Source organism: Perissodus microlepis, chromosome 14, assembly GCF_051167445.1.
Source record: "Perissodus microlepis isolate ML-2025 ecotype Zambia chromosome 14, ASM5116744v1, whole genome shotgun sequence".
NCBI lineage: Eukaryota > Metazoa > Chordata > Actinopteri > Cichliformes > Cichlidae > Perissodus > Perissodus microlepis.
This window is the reverse complement of record NC_140474.1, coordinates 18,176,305-18,193,573: the sequence shown is the minus strand read 5'-3', so window position 1 is coordinate 18,193,573 and position 17,269 is coordinate 18,176,305. Positions and strand designations below refer to the sequence as shown.

The 17,269-nt window shown below is 39.4% G+C and overlaps 1 protein-coding gene across 3 annotated transcripts in view; it reads left to right on the top strand.

Annotated features, from left to right (window-relative positions):
* The window catches only part of LOC146373795 (uncharacterized), a 30,111-nt gene that overhangs the window by 7,211 nt on the left and 5,631 nt on the right, over window positions 1–17,269 (top strand). The window contains exons 13-37 of one of the 3 annotated variants that reach the window (XR_014802220.1): window positions 607–743; window positions 920–1,045; window positions 1,236–1,415; window positions 2,038–2,262; window positions 2,393–2,519; window positions 2,689–2,888; window positions 2,982–3,194; window positions 3,308–3,453; window positions 4,087–4,214; window positions 4,387–4,531; window positions 6,908–7,040; window positions 7,191–7,331; window positions 7,434–7,560; window positions 7,649–7,860; window positions 7,950–8,112; window positions 8,214–8,302; window positions 9,087–9,247; window positions 10,656–10,770; window positions 11,131–11,327; window positions 11,407–11,455; window positions 12,303–12,449; window positions 12,554–12,889; window positions 13,067–13,168; window positions 13,250–13,356; window positions 13,461–13,540. Coding sequence is in view for 2 of the 3 variants with exons in the window: in XM_084951159.1 (XP_084807285.1) it covers window positions 607–743; window positions 920–1,045; window positions 1,236–1,415; window positions 2,038–2,262; window positions 2,393–2,519; window positions 2,689–2,888; window positions 2,982–3,194; window positions 3,308–3,453; window positions 4,087–4,214; window positions 4,387–4,531; window positions 6,908–7,040; window positions 7,191–7,331; window positions 7,434–7,560; window positions 7,649–7,860; window positions 7,950–8,112; window positions 8,214–8,302; window positions 9,087–9,247; window positions 10,656–10,770; window positions 11,131–11,327; window positions 11,407–11,455; window positions 12,303–12,449; window positions 12,554–12,889; window positions 13,067–13,164; window positions 13,250–13,356; window positions 13,461–13,540 (3,782 nt within the window). In the remaining variant the exon portion in view is untranslated. Of the gene's footprint in view, window positions 1–606; window positions 744–919; window positions 1,046–1,235; window positions 1,416–2,037; window positions 2,263–2,392; window positions 2,520–2,688; window positions 2,889–2,981; window positions 3,195–3,307; window positions 3,454–4,086; window positions 4,215–4,386; window positions 4,532–6,907; window positions 7,041–7,190; window positions 7,332–7,433; window positions 7,561–7,648; window positions 7,861–7,949; window positions 8,113–8,213; window positions 8,303–9,086; window positions 9,248–10,655; window positions 10,771–11,130; window positions 11,328–11,406; window positions 11,456–12,302; window positions 12,450–12,553; window positions 12,890–13,066; window positions 13,169–13,249; window positions 13,357–13,460; window positions 13,541–17,269 lie in introns of those variants that run through there. The other 2 variants (XM_084951159.1, XM_084951160.1) reach the window with 2 other exon arrangements.

Below are 17,269 nucleotides of genomic sequence, written 5' to 3'. Positions count from 1 at the left end.
TATTTTAATTGTCATTATGTCAAAAATGTTGGCATGCAGGCTAAACATCATGCATTATATTAACTCTATATGACCAATGCATAGCTCATATAAAATTGCTGGTTCTTAAGATTTTCAAAGAATAGTAATATAAATTTACAGATTTAATTTTAATAATTTATAAATTATTCATAAATTGTTCTCTTAGCCATTTTTAATTACTTCCAAGTAATTAAGATTTTGTAAAGCATCAAAAATTACAGCGGATCATGCGTTTAACATTTAACATACATAGTATCTCCACTGCCCTTCCTGTCATGATCAACTCTTTGAACACTGTAATCATCAGTTACAATGCTCAAAGACAAACACTCACTGTTATCACATCAGAATGCACAAGTATGTCATGATCAGTAGCCACGGTTCACTGCCAAAACTAAATGACTGCCTTCATATGCATGATCATAATCAACTCAGAGTAAACATTAAACCAGAAGAGATGATGTTATTATCTTTGTATTTGTTAAATGGAGCATAGGTTTCAGATTCTTCTAAATTAATTATGTGTGCATAGGCATATGTTTCTGTCTGCATGGAGTAAATCTAACTAACTGTATGTTTCCTTAGGGGTGGTAAGATCCAAGGTGTTTGTGCTGCAGGGTATATCTGCGTTTCTGGAAGCACAGATTTCACCCCTCAGGGACCAGTGTTTAACTTAACCCAGTGCCAGTGGGGTGTGCAGTGTGCTGGACCGTGTCCACCAGGTGCAATATGTATATATATATAGAGAAAGATATATAATTTTAAAAACTAACAATGCAGAAGAAACTACCAACAAATCAATGTTAATGCTTTTATTCTCAGATTATTTGGCTCAGATCTCTCCAGGTGTAGTTTAGCTAAATAAATTGTTAAATACCAAATGTTTCCTTTATTCTAGGTTTCTATTGCCCCGAAGGCACAAAACAGGCTCAGTTGTGTCCTGCAAATACCATCAGAAGCTCCCCAGGAGGTGCCAGCCTACAGGATTGCTTACCTTGCCCACCCCAGTATTGGTGCAAATCTGGTATGAACTGAGTGAAGTTTTGTAGCCATTTTAATCAAGTATTAAGGGTAAAAACACTACATTTTCTGATCTGATGAAAGGGAATAGGAGAGGCTGATCTCTTCTTGTAGCATAAAAATTGTTCGTGTATATACCAAGTATCAGAAACCTGTTTTCCTCCTAAACAACTTTTTGTGATGTTTTCTTGCAGGAGACCCAGTTGCTCATCTGTGTCCTGCTGGTCATTATTGTGATGGTCTGCCTGGTGGCGACTTTGTTGGAGGGTCTGGTGCCAGGCCATGCCCTCTCTACACTTATCGAGCTTCTCCTGGAGCACACAGCAAGGGTGACTGCCTGCCATGCCCACCTGGTTCACACTGTAACAGCACAGGTCTGATACACCATATCCTCCTGTTTTAAAAGATAAACTCAAACAGATTCCTTTTCCTTCCCTGTAAAAGCTACACATTATTCCATTCTGTTATTCAGTTCTGATTATACCCTGTGCCTACAGTATGGTGCACTGTAATACATTTTAAAATACATCTGTAATCTTTTTTTTTTTTCTCTGTTGGGTTTTAATGCACATCTGCAAGGGCAATTCAAAGCCAGCTCCTTTCAAGACTGCATTAATGTCAGTATACAGTATATGGTGCACATTATCATAGTTGTGCCTAAACTATGAATGAAGGAAATATGATGTGAGGGAAGGCATTGAATTTTAACTCTTCACCTGAGGCCACATGCACTGAATTTTCAAATAAAAAAACAACAACCTTGTTTCTGGTCCTCTCACAAAAGTTTGTGGTTGACACTAAATCATATTGTTGCTTTAGCTAGTGGATAATGTGTAGCAGGTTGTTACAGTCCTTTCTTTTGCTGCCTATGTGGGAATTAATAAAGGCTTATTAAAAAGCTTCTGTTGTAATAATTTTAGCAAGCTTTGTGGTGGTTCATATGTCTGTCACACTATATAGTGATTTGTTGTTTTTAGAAAATGGTTGTTGTTGTAGGGCTGACAGACTACTCCAAATATCCCTGCCCACCTGGCTTCTGGTGTAGTGGGACTGGGCCTCCCATCCTCTGCCCCGCAGGCACCATGAGGCAGCTTCCGGGAGCTGCTGCACCCAGCCAGTGTGAACTCTGTGCAGGGGGAACCTTCTGCCCACACCCCCAGGATACAGAAAAACCCAATGTGGAAGGGATACCCTGTCGGGCTTCCTATCAGTGTCCTGTTGGTGGGTTTGTCAGAATAGCTTTATGTGAAAGCGCATTTTAGCCTCTGGTTGCGATGTCTGAACCATTTGAAATTCTTTCCTTTCCAAACATAGCAGTGAGTGTTGTAACAAGTGTTTGATCATAATCTAGGTGCGGTTTCAGAGAGGCCATGCAGAGCTGGATCGTACTGTGGACCCCAAACTGCTGAGCCTGAAGCCTGTCCAGAAGGTTATTTTTGCCCTGAAGGATCTCATTCCTACAACAGCCCCAAACAACTGTGAGTACACGACAGCTCTAACAAGCTAAATCTGGCACAGAGGCAAGTGTCCACTCTGTGTGATATAAAAAACGAGAGGCTTTAAATGATGAAAGCTTGATAGGTTTTGACTGATTCTACTTCATATGGTTTAAAGCTTTATAAATAACCCTGTTACCATGCTCCACAGCTGTCCATTTCCATACTACTGCCCAGCCAACAGCTCTTCCATGAAGTCCTGCGAAGGCGGCTCTATGCCTGCCAACACTAGTGGGCTCAGAGGGTCCAAAAACAGCTGCTGTATTGTGTGTGAGGGGGGCACCTATCGTCCATCTCTAGCCTCCATTCTGCAATGCCTTCCTTGTCCGCCAGGATACTTCTGCCCCCCAGGTACTTTATATACATTTTGGCAGGAATTTTTCATCATCTCAAATGATCTCAATTGTACAGTATTTCTCATTTCATACACATTTAATGCAACAGGTGCAGACAACTACAAGAAAAACCCTTGCCCTCTTGGCTATGTCTGCCCTTTGGGATCCACTCAGCCGATATCCTGCCCACCTGGCTCATTCGGCAACCTCACTTGTGCTGAGAAAACGGATGACTGTCGCCTGTGTCTGGAAAACACCTTCAACCACCTGCCTGCCCAGAAGGCCTGCTTCCCCTGTGGTAGCTCCTCCACCTCACAAGCTGGTTAGAGCAGTAAATAACAGACTGATTTAAAAAGTTTTTATACTAAACTTTGTTGCGAGGAGTTGGAAATCAGGACCACAAACTGCCATGCCGTGTGTCGCTTGCTTTCTCAGGTTCTTTTTCCTGTACCTGCATTGGCAAGAACCGTGCTTTCCAGTATTCAGATGGTTCATGTTTGTGCAGAACTGGCTTTATCTTCTATAACGAGCTGGATTTTAAAATATCTACTGCCGATAGTGAATTGGACTGTCAGCCTGAGGTCAGTTAAAACCATTAAGGTATTTGGTTTAATATATGCATTTTTTTCCTCAATAATGCGTCTATTGACTCAAAAAACTTACACTTCAACTTGACAGTGTGAAGTCTAAGGAGCTTGGCAAGAAAAGCGTCTGGACTTCTTTGAGTTGCTTGAAGATGTTTCACCTCTCATCCGAGAAGCAGCTTCTTCAGTTCTGAATGTTCTCAGATGAGAGGTGAAACGTCTTCAAGCAACTCAAAGAAGTCCAGACGCTTTTCTTTCCAAGCTCCTTAGACTACGATGACCTGGATGACTGAGAACCTTCACAGACATATTGACAGTGTGAAATTTTCTAATTTTCTTTTTGTTCCTGCGCAACTCTGTAGACTCACCTGCAAAACACCATTCATGTGTCTAACGTTGAAAAGAGCTTTTCATGAATCACATGAAAAGCTTTCCTCTTTTTAACCAAAAAAAAAAAAAAAAAATCCAGTCAAGATTTGAAGTTTGACTCACTCCCTTTGCAATATGTTTTGCCTAGAAGACTATAGAAGACTATACACTGGTGTAAATGAAGGTTCAATCACACATGATGCAACATATTGCAAAAACCTTGTATGCCCTTTCGGAAGTCTGAGTTTTTGTTTGTTTCAGGTGAACAGACGATGTGCCACAGGAGAGGTGCGCTTGGCAGCATCCAGAGAGTGTGTGTCACCGTCCCTCCACTCCTGCAGTATCACCTGTGGACCACATGGAGGAACTCTGGATGCGGAGATGGGCATGTGAGTCACCTTATCACCTTTTTCCTTTACCAAATCATGTAAGCCGAGTCCGATTTACTGTTGCTCTGTAAAAACTACTAAAGCTACATCTAATAAAGAACTGAATTAGGATTCTAGCTGGTATACAGCCTGATATGTTGCCTTTCTGTCTCTTGCCTTATCTGCACCCCAGCTGCCAGTGTGAGCGATACGTGTCTGCTGAGGAGCTTTGCAATACATCCTGCCTTTCCAGACTGCCTCAGCTCTCTGCTCAGCTTTCACCAGATGGACATCTGCTGCTCAGCATCAAAGAAAGCCATAGCATGGTCTGGGCAAAGGTGATGGAAGGTTAACATGGGCCACTGACAACTGTTGATCAGCTACACCTTGCAAGGATATCCAGCTATCCAATTCAATTATTTCTCTTATAATTAGTGATCAGTTACTCTAAATGTGTGCGGGAGTGAGAGGAGGGATATTTGAAAAACAAGTACAAATACAACATTAGAACTGTACTGACGCAGCCAAGCGACTCCTCACACTGTGGGGTTTAGCTACATCAATTAGTAGGCAGAAAGCTTGGCACAGCATTTAACAAGGTTTCAGCATGATGTGAAAAAATGTTGCAACTGCAGATTTTCTGATATCATTGCATATGATGAAGTGACAGTGATAAATAGTGAAGTCTGCTCACCATCAAAGAAAAAATATTTCGTTATTCCAAGTTATTCCAGCAAGAGGTTTTTTCATTTTCTGTGAGTTTCATCATATATACAGTGTTGTGCAAAAGTCTTGAGCCACCCCTCGTTTCTTTATATTTTGCCAGATTTGTGATTTTTAAAAGTTGGCTTGAGTTCTCCAGGTTTTCTGTTTTTCCAGGGTTTTATTTTAACATTGCCTTTTTATTTGTATCTTTAGGCACTTTGTTATTCGCAGGCTGTCACAAAAACACATATATTGTTTTCCTATTTCTTTGGTTGAAACTATGAAAGATCCCAACGATAACAGTTTAACAGGCATAAAACAGTAATTTTTGCACCCACATGCCAATTCCCAAGGAGTTATTGGCTGAGAACATGACATATGTAAGCAGGGTATGCAGTGTGTCCTTAAAAATGAGGAAACTGAACCAAGTGGAGGACCAGCAAAGAAGGGCTAAGCCTAACAACTTTCTGTAGCATATATGAAGTATCTTCAAGTCATTTCCTTTAGAAATAGGAAAAAATCCAACAAAGTTCTGACACAGGACTCGAGAAATGCATGTGGCACTTCAGTTGATCCATGTGCTGTTCACCGAAGTCTCATGAGACATGGTCTCAGCAGAAGGGTGTCTGTCAAGAAACCATAGTCAAAGAAGGGAACGGCAAGAAAAAGCACATGCCAAATTGTACAAGAACTGGAGCTGTCGTCAAATTTTTGTCAAACTGTATAAAGCAGGTCACATATGTTGGAGGCTGTGTCATGGTTTGGGACTGCATTACAGCCTGTGGTCTTGGAATCTTGTCAAAATTGATGGAACCATGCAGAAAAGTACTGTCACATTTTGATCCACCATGCAGTACCACCTGGAAAGTGTGTGTTTGGCAGCGGCTTCACTTTTCAGCATGACAATGATCCCAAACACACTGCCAATGCAGTAAAAGCATAACCGGTAAAGTGGATGGGAAACCACACAATGGCACAGTGTCGTTCCTTCCCAGAGCTTGGACCTCAACATTACTGAGGCAGTGTGGGACAATTTTGACAGCGAAAAGAACAAAAGACATTCAAAGACACGCTTTGAATGTCCTTCAAGAAGCCTGGAGAACAACTTTTAATAAGAGGAAATCTTGCCGAAGAGAGTTCAGGTTCTAAAATAATAAAGGTGGCCATGCCAAACATTAACTTAAGTTCATTAGAATTCTACAAACTGCGTTTTTGCCTTAAATAATGTATATATAAGTTCCATCTACTGTAATGTAGTGTAGTGGCAAGTGAAAGGTAGCAGGCTTTGTGGTTGGGTCAGGAAAAGCATAAAACTGTGCCAAATCAAGCAATTTGCAGAGCTACCCCACTTGTAACAAGGGTGCAGCCAAAAGCAGCTTTATACTGTATTTCCATTAATGTTTGTACATGTTTCACCCCCAACCAATTGCAGCAGATGGATGCTCCTGCCTGAACTGGAGGTTTCCTCCTGTTAAAAGGGAGTTTTTCCTTCCTAAGTGGTTGCTCATAGGGTGTTGTTTGATTGTTGAGGTTTTTCACACTGTTATTGTAGGGTCTTTAACTTTCTTACCACTGAGGTGACTGATGTTATGATTTGGTGCCATGCATATAAAATTGAGTTGAATTGAAAATTTAATTGAATCTCTGCACCTATTTTCCTAATAAAACATAAAGAAATAAGGTGTCTCAAGACTTTTGCACAGTACTGTAAATGTGCATGTTATTTGTCTAACAACAAAAATATCAATTTTCTCAAGTTAAGGATATTTTTTTATTATTGTGACCAAGGTGTAGCATGGCATTACTGTGAATGTGTATTGGAACACATACTTAACACTACATATAAATAAAAACTGACAAATATCAGCAACTGGAAAAACTATAGTTAAAATAGAAACACAGTATGGCACAATTGTTCCTTACATTATGTTTTCTCTCCAAAATAATAGATACAAAATAACATGCGCTTTTCTAATGTTCTAGTTTGTGTTATTTTCTTTTATTTTCAGAGAATAACAAATATTTTAGGACCAGATATCCATTTAAAGAATATTGGGAAAACACACTTGGTCCAGTTTGACTCCGAAGGAGTGTTTGGTTGGATTCCCACACAAAAAGATGTCATCAATCAGTTTCTGTCAGGTGATTAGAGCTGACATGTTGATTGATATATTTTCTTTTGCCATGCAATCCATTTGTTTTCTGTATCTACCACCAATTAACTGTAAACATTTTGGCTTTAATTGGTTGACAAAACTGTGCAATCTGTGACACAGTGCTATCTCTTCACAGAGCCAATAGAAGTCCTAAAAACAAGACCCAGAAATAGAAGAGACACAGAAGATCTGGCTGTCTTACCTCGAATCCCCAACCCTATTGCCTGTCTTTCCTCTGGTGACATGCTCATTTTTCATCTCACCATCAACCACACAGGTACAGCTTTTTTTACTTTTACCATGGTTTTATCACAGTGTGTCATTTTTTTCTTTTTTTTAAAACCACCGTCCTCTTACTTCTAACTTTGAATTCTCTTAGACCGCCATCTCAGCCACTTTCCAGTTTATCAAAAAGACCACCTGTTTAACAGCAACCCCAGCTGGGACTTTGGTGCCTTTAGGCATCTACAGATACTCATGAAGCAAACAAACTTTAACTCCTCACGGTAATATATCCTCATATAACTGTGGTCACACAGTGTCGTCATCTTATGTTCTAATTTGTATTCCTCTTCGTCATCTTTCCATTGCCAGGTTTGCCCATGTTTTTTCTGAAACGGGGAAGTACGTGTTTGTTGACAGTGTTGTCCCACAGTGGAGTCTGGTAGTGGTAGTCAGTGAGGAGGGGACAGAGTGTGGCCCCAGGGCTGCTGTGTTTCAACCCATGACCCCAGCACAATTGGTCAAGCACGGGATTGTCAAGAAACACAGACTAAACCTTCTGCCCGACTGGGGAGTGATTGCTGGTGGGTATTTGTATTGCTGACTAAGTGTTTACAGGGGTATTATTGTAATGAATTAGCTTTCACCATGACACAATGCTGACTGTGTGCAGGGATCCTTAGTCTGCTCTTGGTTGTGGTCGTAATTCTGACCACTACAGTACTAGTTTTGCGGCCTAGCAAAGCAAAGCTTGTCTCCCAGTGGAGGATAAAGCCAAAGTGGCGCAGCCTCGGGGAGCCTTTCTGTCCGGTGGAGTGTGCATGCAGCAGAGAAAGGTATACTGGTGTGACAGCAGTGCTGACGTTGTGTTTTAAAAAATACATAAAACACTTTTAAACAAGTGAAAATAAACAAAATTCGAGTCTTTGTTTTTCAGCTTAGTGGTCCCAAGCCAAGGTGATTTCCTTGGTAGTAGAGGTGTTGGAGAAGGAGCGGAAGCTGAGGAGCCTGCTATTTCAAAAGGAGGTAAGCCCCTTGTTTAATACTGTGCCACTGCTTTTTGTTTTTTTTTATCAAACACTCTATGGGTTTTCAAGCAATTGCAATAACTGTGTCAGAGTGGTGATGGAGAGTAATTTTTTGGCCTGCTGGAGCTTAAACATGCTCTAATTTGTATTCAATTAAATATGGTATCACAGTACATGAAACTTCAGTCTGAAATGCATTTAAAGTTTACTTTTATGACGTACTGCAACTATGTTTTATCAAATTCACTAAATAAATTTTCTGTACGTCTTGGATGACTTGGCCAATAACCAAAGACTAAAAGTTTTCCAGAAAACTTTCACTAAAAACAAACTTTGGCAGCTCCCTTTCGTCGACTTTTCACTACATTTGCCTTGTTTCTTTCTAATCTCTGATAGTGGAGTTGACGGTAATGTTTCTCAGTTGACGCTTATTGCATTATTCATGCAGCTTGATTGGGCGTTTAAATGCCAATTGGCCTAGCCATTATGAAACCATCACGCATGACCAGCTAGCAGTTAACAGCCTATTCCACATTTGATTGACGATAAAGAAAATAATGGCTTATATCATACTGTAATGGCTTGTGCTGTTACCACTAAAGAAAGCTAGACCGACTCCACTAAATTACTATAGAGCCAAACTGAGCTTATAATTTCAATGTGCGTTCATGCTTCACAAGATCATCTCCTCAGATCTTAAATATGTCATGATGAGGCCCTTCTGTTATTTTTTCAAGCCATTTCAATCTTTCCCATTGTTGACATTTACTGGCCCTGTTTAGGAGGAGTGCCGGGGTGCTGTGATTTGGAGGAGTTTAATGTGAAGACTCTTTACGACAAGCTGGAGGATCAGAACCTCCATATAGCCTCACAGCTGGCCCGGCACCGCAAAGACATACAGGAGTTTTATAGAAACATCTGTCAACACACTGAATCATTCAAGGTGAGTTTTAATATTGTAATAAATAATGCATGGAGTAATCCAGTAAAGCTGTTGGATAAATTATCTTGCCACCACAGTTCATGTTTAGTACAAAACCTAAGAAACATCCATCAGGTGGGATGCCTGTCGCCCTGAGGGTAGAGCAGGTCATCTATTGATCGGTTGATTGATGTATTGCTTTACTGGTGGATTGGACTCTGGTTGCTTCAGTCTGCATGCCAAAGCATCCTTGGACAAATAACTGACCCCAAGTCATTGCCAATTCATTCATCGAACAGTGAATGTTCGATAGGAAGCGCTTAGAAACAGAACAAAGGGGCGGTGTAGTGGTTAGCACTGTTGGCTCACAGGGAGAACGTCCTGGGTTTAAATCCACCATCCGGAGTTTCCATATTTTCCATGTTCTCTCCATATCTGTGTGGTTGTCTCCTCACACAGTTCAGAGAGTAGTTAATTAGTCTTTTTGTTCTACCATTAATAAAAAAAACCAAAAAACTTTGCAGCTGGGACACTACAACCTGCAGATGGCAAATACGGTTTTTTGATTAATAAAGTGATTAATAGCAAACTCCTTTTAAGAGGTGAAATCAAATTAACGTCTGCAGTACATTTGAGCAATATTTACAATGACTACTCTTATAGGATCCTTTACATCTGGAATGTCAAACTAATTTCATATTGTAGTGGGTCAGGGCTGTTCGGGGTTCTGTTTGTACAGTTATGTTTTGTTTATGTTGCCATAGTGACAGGTGACGCCCTCTCGCTGCGACGGTGTGTCCTTCCAGGGTCAGAGGGCGCCCTGTGTTGTTGTTGTTGTTGCCGCGCTGAGCAGTTAGCTAGCGGCAGTGTTCTTCTGCAAATGTAAATAAACGGCTGTGTTCCCTGGCTAGCTCACGGGAAGCAAGACCAAACGATACCTCCGTCTCCTCCTTGTCTGAGCTCGCCACAATATTCTGGCCCTTACACTTCATACCCATGCTCTCGGCAGCCATGTTTGCTGGGAGTCTGGCTGAAGATGGCTGTGTCCCATTTTATCCTCTAGCATGTGAGACCCCCTTACACTGATTAATGGTGCCTCATTGCATTGCTGCTCTCACTGATACCCCAACTCCTTTTTATTATTTGTTTACCATCAAACCAGCACCTCAAAGAGAAGCGGTTTGAATCCAAGAAGTGCTCCTTCTCATAAACAGTTGAAGTCATTTATTTAAAGTTTCAGTTAATGTTTTTTTTTGTTTTGTTTTGTTTATTAATGATGAGTAAATCACTTACCACACTTTATAGGTGAGTTATGAACCATTAATAAGAACAACTTATGGACTTGCTTGTCCATACATAACACATACATAATAATGCAATCTTGTTCCCCTCAAGGAAACAGAATAAAAATTCTTTATCCTTCTTTCAGAATGCCTTGGAGAATATGGATCATAAAAAAATGAGCCTCCTTAAAGAGATATTAGTTCATAAAACAATGAAGGATGAACCATCAGGCAGCAGTGTGGGGGAGAGACATACACAAGGTAAAAATAAATGATGATGATCATGAGGATGAGAATAATGTCTTCTACTGAAGATGAATGACCGTCTCTAATAATAAGATAGATCATTAAAGGGATATTTAGTCAGTCTGGGAAATGTGAATTCTTCATTTCTTGTTGAGAACCACATGCATGTATCATAGCTGTAAAGTTACAGACAATTACTTTAGCTTAGCATAAAACACCAAAGTGTAAAGATGATAATATGTGGTTTGTGTTGTGTGTTTTGACCATCACACAAGAAGCATGCTGGCTGTTTCTTGTTGTGCATTAAGAGAAATGGAAATTTATGTCACAATTTAATTTTTTTTTGTATGTAACTGAACATCTCCATCATTCAAGTTGAGGCCTGCATGTCATTGCTGGGAGCTGTGGTCAGGTCAGTGGAAACTCTCTTATGCAGGCTGACAGGAGACGCTTGGCAGAACCAGGATTTGTCTGGTCCCCTGTACTGTCATACAGGTCATCACGATACCAGAGAGTGTGAGGCGCAAGCTGGATACATGCAACCCAATGACACTAACATGTGTTTGATGCAGGTACTGCAGTGGCATTCTCTCTGTATTGTGTATTTATGATATAAAGTAGAGAGTAAATTCCTCCCTCAATGATCCACAGTTTTCATCAGTGAATGTGACCAAAGCAGGAGCTCTTCCACACGAGCCCGGTAAGGAATAAATCTCTACTGTATATGCTGCCATCGTTTGCATGTACAATAATATCAGAATATTACACTGATCAGGCATAATATTATGAACACCAACAGGTGAAGTGATTATCTCTCTTTATCATGTCACCTGTTAGTGGGTGGGATATGGGAGCAAATGAACATTTTGTTGATGTGTTTGAAGCAGGAAAATGGGCAGGCAAAAGGATTTGAGCAAATCTGTCAAGTGTCAGATTGTGATGGCTAGACAAATGTGTTCTCTGGAGCATCTCCAAAACTGCAGATCTTGTGGGGGAAGGAAGGAACTGTGGTGAACCAGTGACAAGGTCATGGGCAGCCAAGGCTCGCTGATGCACAAGGAGAGGGAAGGCTGGCCCATGTTATCACAAGAGAGATTAGCTACTGTAGCTCAGATTGTTAAGATAGTTTATCCTGACAGAAGGGTGTCAGACTACACAGGCATCGCAGTTTGTTTTGTGTGGGGCTGCACAGTTGCAGACCAGTCAGGGTACCCATGCCTCTGTCACAACTGAAAGCTCCAACGATGGGCACGCAAGTATCAGAACTGGACCACGATCAATGGAAGAAGGTGGTCTGGTCTGATGAATCATATTTTCTTTAACATGATGGCCGCGTATATGTGCATCACTTACCAGGGGAACACCTGGCAGCAGGATGCACTATGGGAGGCAAGTCAACAGCGGCATCAAGCATCTTTGGGTTGTGTTGGACAAACAACTTACAGGACATAACAGATGTGTTACTAACATCTGATACCAGGTGTCCATAATCTGATGCCTGGTCAGTTTATAGTGTGTTCTGCTAATGTTATTTCTCTGTGTCCTAGACCATATACAGAGCACAGCTCCTTCTTTAAGTGATCATGACCTGTCCAAGCTTATCATGATATCACCTCTATTCAAGACCCTGCAGGAGATCCAACAATCTTTACAAAATCTCACCATGGATGAGTCAAAACAATATTTTAGCAATGGTACAGAAACATTATAGAGAGATCTCTAAAAACACATGATATTTGATCAACGCAACATATACCAAGTTCTAAAATTATCTCTCTTTTTTTTTTTTCCTTTTTAGGAGTTGCAGATAATTCTGCAAAGGGGAATTATGATGGGCAGCTCATCCCGACTGCACTGGACAACCTCTCCCCACAGGACTCTGCCGTTTTTCTGTTTGGTTGTCAGGTGATGCAGTTGCTTGAAAACTGCCCCATGTTCCCCAGTGCTCTTCTCCTGCTGGCCAAGTCGATTCCATTCGCTCCATCTTCCTGTAATGAGGGTCTACTGTCACACTGCTCCAGGGACTTTTATTTTGATGCGACCAATCAAATCCTTTATCTGTCAGAGGCAAAGCTTCAGCACGTGGGACATTTCATCTCTGTCATCCTGCAGTCAATGGCCCACATAGCATCTGGTAATCAGAGAAAAACCAATAGAAGACAGTTCTGAAGGACAGTCTCGTGTCCTGGTTTGGCAACTGTCATATATAGTACAGAGTAATATCCCTGGCAATTAACTTTGAAAGCACAAAGTATGTAATCTTCTTTAAAAACACTGATATATAGATTTGTATATGTATTTTTTAATCCAGGATCCAAACCCCAGAGCTTTATGCAAGCACTCCATGAGGCCATTTCAGCTCTAAGCCTTCAGTTGTTCAATGTTTCTTTCAAATGGAGCCCAGCAGAGGTGTGTAAGTGCTCTTTAAACCTCACTCATCATTCTCATAGTATAAAAATGGAGGCAGATAACATTTTATGCCTTCTTTTAACAGTCCAATTTCGATGCTTTGAAGGGGCGGAATAACACATTAGTTGAGGAATTTCTCAACATTAGAGTTCCCACTGAAGCCCGCTTCACTGAGCACCTATTAGCTAGCAGGTTGGTGAGACAGATAACGATTAAAGCAGAATAAATGAGGTTTGTCATTTCAGCAAAATATTTATATTACAATATGTAATATTCCTCCTATTTTGCCAATTCAGACTCAAGAAATACAAATATTTCCAGCTGGAGCAGCTCATTTCTGAACTCAAACATACTCCAGCTCAGACCACAGACAAAGGTAAGACGACTGTTGAGGTTCAAAAAGAATTACTATTACCTAAAATACTCACAGGATTTTCACGGTGTATTTATTGCTGTAAAACAATAAACATCACATTAAGGGGTCTTTGCAAAGCTACTATCTAAAAGTAAAGGGAAAATAGACCTTCACCAGCTTCATAAATAAAATAGTTCATATGCTAAAGGTTGCAAAATTTATTTATTTAAAAAATTGCAGTTGTGTATACAGTATAGGAAAATGTATAAGCAGCTGTGAACAAAACATCATCATGTGTTGATCAGCTGAAATTTTGTGGACATTTGTTGCAGTCTTGTACTATTTTCTTATGCATGGACTGATTTGATGATTTAAACTTCTGCTTTTGACCATGAAGCCTCAGTGACATCAGCAAGCGGTCTTGCGAAACAATGACCATAATAATAATCCAGCCCTAAAAGTTGATGAACAAACCCATCTGTGATTTCATGCAGATGTTGTTCATTTCATTTTTGCCACTTAAAACATAAAAGCATCATTAAAGTATTATATGAGGTTTCGGAGAGATTTTTTGTTTTGTTTTTGTTTTGTTTTTACGCTGTTAAGCACCTAAAAGACTTTTGTTTCAGTGTCCTGGTGCACAGAGTTCATGGTTTCCATAAAACCATGATATTGAGGGCTGAAGTGCATTGGGTGTTTTTTTTTTCCCAACAATATCTTTATTATTTTTTTTACATTTTAATGACTTGCAAACAGTCCAACATTCTAAATACTACATGAACATACACTCCTCTCAGACAGCAAAAAGAAAGAAAAAAAGTCGTCAGATTTATCACTCCGTTAAAGGCCTAAATTTGTCATTATCCCAAATCAAATGTCATTGCCCTCAGTCCTCGTCCTCCTCAGATAATACAAATCCTTCTACAAAATTCACAAATGGTCTCCACACCTTCTCAAAAACATCCAATTTCCTTTTCAGTATACATGTTATCCACTCCAATGGCAAAGCCACCATCATTTGTTTTATCCACTGTGTGATACTCGGTTCCCTTGTTTTTTTCCATTTTAGTGCAATTAATATTTTTGCTTGTAACAAACCCATATCAAAAAAACATTCTGTCACTTTTTGTGCACCTCATATTTTCTGGGTACAATCCCAGAATAAGGAAGCCAGGATCCAAAACAACCCTCTTTGGATAATATTTGTTTCATAGTTTGTGTTACTGCAGCCCAAAAGGATCCTATCTTCCTGCAATCCCAAATACAATGCCAAAAGTTACCTTTATCTTCATTACATTTATTACAAGTGTCTGGAATATTAGAGTTGTACTTATTTAATTTTTCCGGAGTAACATATATTCGCATTAACCATTTGTATTGCAACAACCTTAGTCTAGAATTAATAGTTTGTTTATGAGCTTTTGCGCAAACCAATGCCCATTGTTCCATGGATATGTCCTTCTTTAAATCATTTTTCCAGGCGTTCAACCTTCCCAACGAATTGTCAGATGTTTTGGACCTAATCAATTTATATATTTCTGATATTGCCCCTTTTTTTGAACTGCTTTTGCTAATTATGTCTTCCAATTCTGATTTTGGTGGTTTGGTGCAGGTATTATTTTGATTTGCTCGAATGTAACTTCTAATTTGGAGATATTTGAAAAATTGCTTTCTATCTATATTATATTTATGTCTAAGCATATCAAAGGACATCATATCTTGAGAATCTGTTGCATACAAATCTTGGATTTTTTGGAGTCCTTTAATTGACCATTGTCTAAAAACTTTATCCTCTCTTCCTGATCTGAAATCCTGGTTTCCCCACATCGGTGTAAACTGTGACAATACAACAGGTTCCTTCATATATCTTTTTACATCATACAACACTTTGACCATGTTCTTTACCATTGGATTTTTCGCCTTTTTAATCAAGTTTATTGCTGTGTCTGAGAAAAAATATAAAGGTAAAGGTGGATGCAAGTTAATACTTTCCATCTCTGACCATTGCGGGGCGTTATTTAAGTCAAAATAGTATCTTATAGACCTGATTTGACATGCCCAGTAATACCACTCAATATTTGGACACATGACACCACCCTCGTTGTATGGTAGATGCAACAATGATAATCTTATCCTTGGTCTCCCATTTTTCCATAAAAAACCGAGAACAAGCTTTTTGATCCTGCTAAACCAATCAACAGGAGGCAGCAGGGGGATGTTCTGATACGCATAAAGCACCTTTGGCAGTATACTCATTTTGTATATATTAATCCGACCAATTAAAGAAACTGGTAGAGATATGCATCTGTCCACTATCTCTGTTATTTCTTTAGAAAGTCTTTCATAGTTATTTTCCACGATCTCACTTAATTTGGGCGAAATCATTATTCCTAAGTACATCAAGTCCTTTACTGTCTTAAAATGAGATGTTACTATGGGTGGGTTTTTCCTTTCTTCTTCATTTAGTAATAAAACGGATGACTTAGATTTGTTAATGACATACCCTGATATTTGACCAAACTCCCCTATCAATCTAAGCAGAGCAGGTATAGATTCTGTTATTTTAGAGAGATATACTATTACATCGTCTGCGTACAACGAAATCCTATGTTCTACTTCATTTACCATAATTCCTGTCAATGATAAACTCGAACGTATGGCTATAGCAAAGGGTTCCATAGCTAATATAAACAACAGTGGGCTTATCGGTGAGCCTTGTGGACATCCCCGTTTCACCCTTATTGGTTTAGAGATATTTTTGTTTGTCAAGATTTCAGCAGTTGGATTTGAGTGTAATAATTGTATCCATCTTCGAAACACATCTCCAAAACCAAATCTAGTCAGAACATCAAAAAGATAAGGCCACTCGACTATCTAATGCTTTTTCAGCATCCAGTGAGAGAAAGGCCCTCTCTGAAGAATTGTTTAGTCCGTCTATAATGTTAAAGACTCTTCTTACATTATGTAGACCTTGGCGCCCCAATATAAAACCGTTTTGATCTCTATGAATTACTGAGGGGAGAGTATCTTGCAGACGTGTTGCTAATATTTTACCCAACACCTTAAAATCAGAATTAAGTAAGCTTATCGGCCTCAAATTTTCACATTCATTACTCGATTTTCCTGGTTTAGGTAACAAAATGATTAGTGAACCTGTTACTGATTTAGGAAGACTTCCTTTTCTTAATGATTCCCGATACATTTCCAATAGCGGTTTCATTAATTTACTTTTAAATTTTTTATAAAAATCAATTGGGAATCCATCTGGTCCAGCTTTTTTACCTGATCTCATATTGTTAATTGCCCTGCTTATTTCCTCTTCAGTGATTTCTGCATCTAATTGTTGTTTTACATCGTCAGCGATAGTAGGAATATTTATTTTATCCAGAAACGCATTTCTGGAGTTTTGGTCTGATCTATCCTGGGATTCATAAAGTTTTTCATAATAGTTTCTAAACTCCTTGTTTATTTCAATCGGATCCATTATCATTTCCCCTTTGCTGTTTATAATCGACGTTATATTTTTCTGCACTTCCAATTGTTTAATTTGCCATGCCAATATTTTTCCAGGTTTCTCTCCTTGTTCATAAAAAGAATGATATAATCTCAAAATGTTCGAAGCTGCTCTATCTGCCGATTCTTTATTATATTGTGCTTTTAGTATTAGCAAGTCTTTCTCTATTAATGGGTCTCTACTTTTGAACACTAGTTCCTCTAGTTTTTTAATTTCCTTTTCCATTTGCTGTCTTG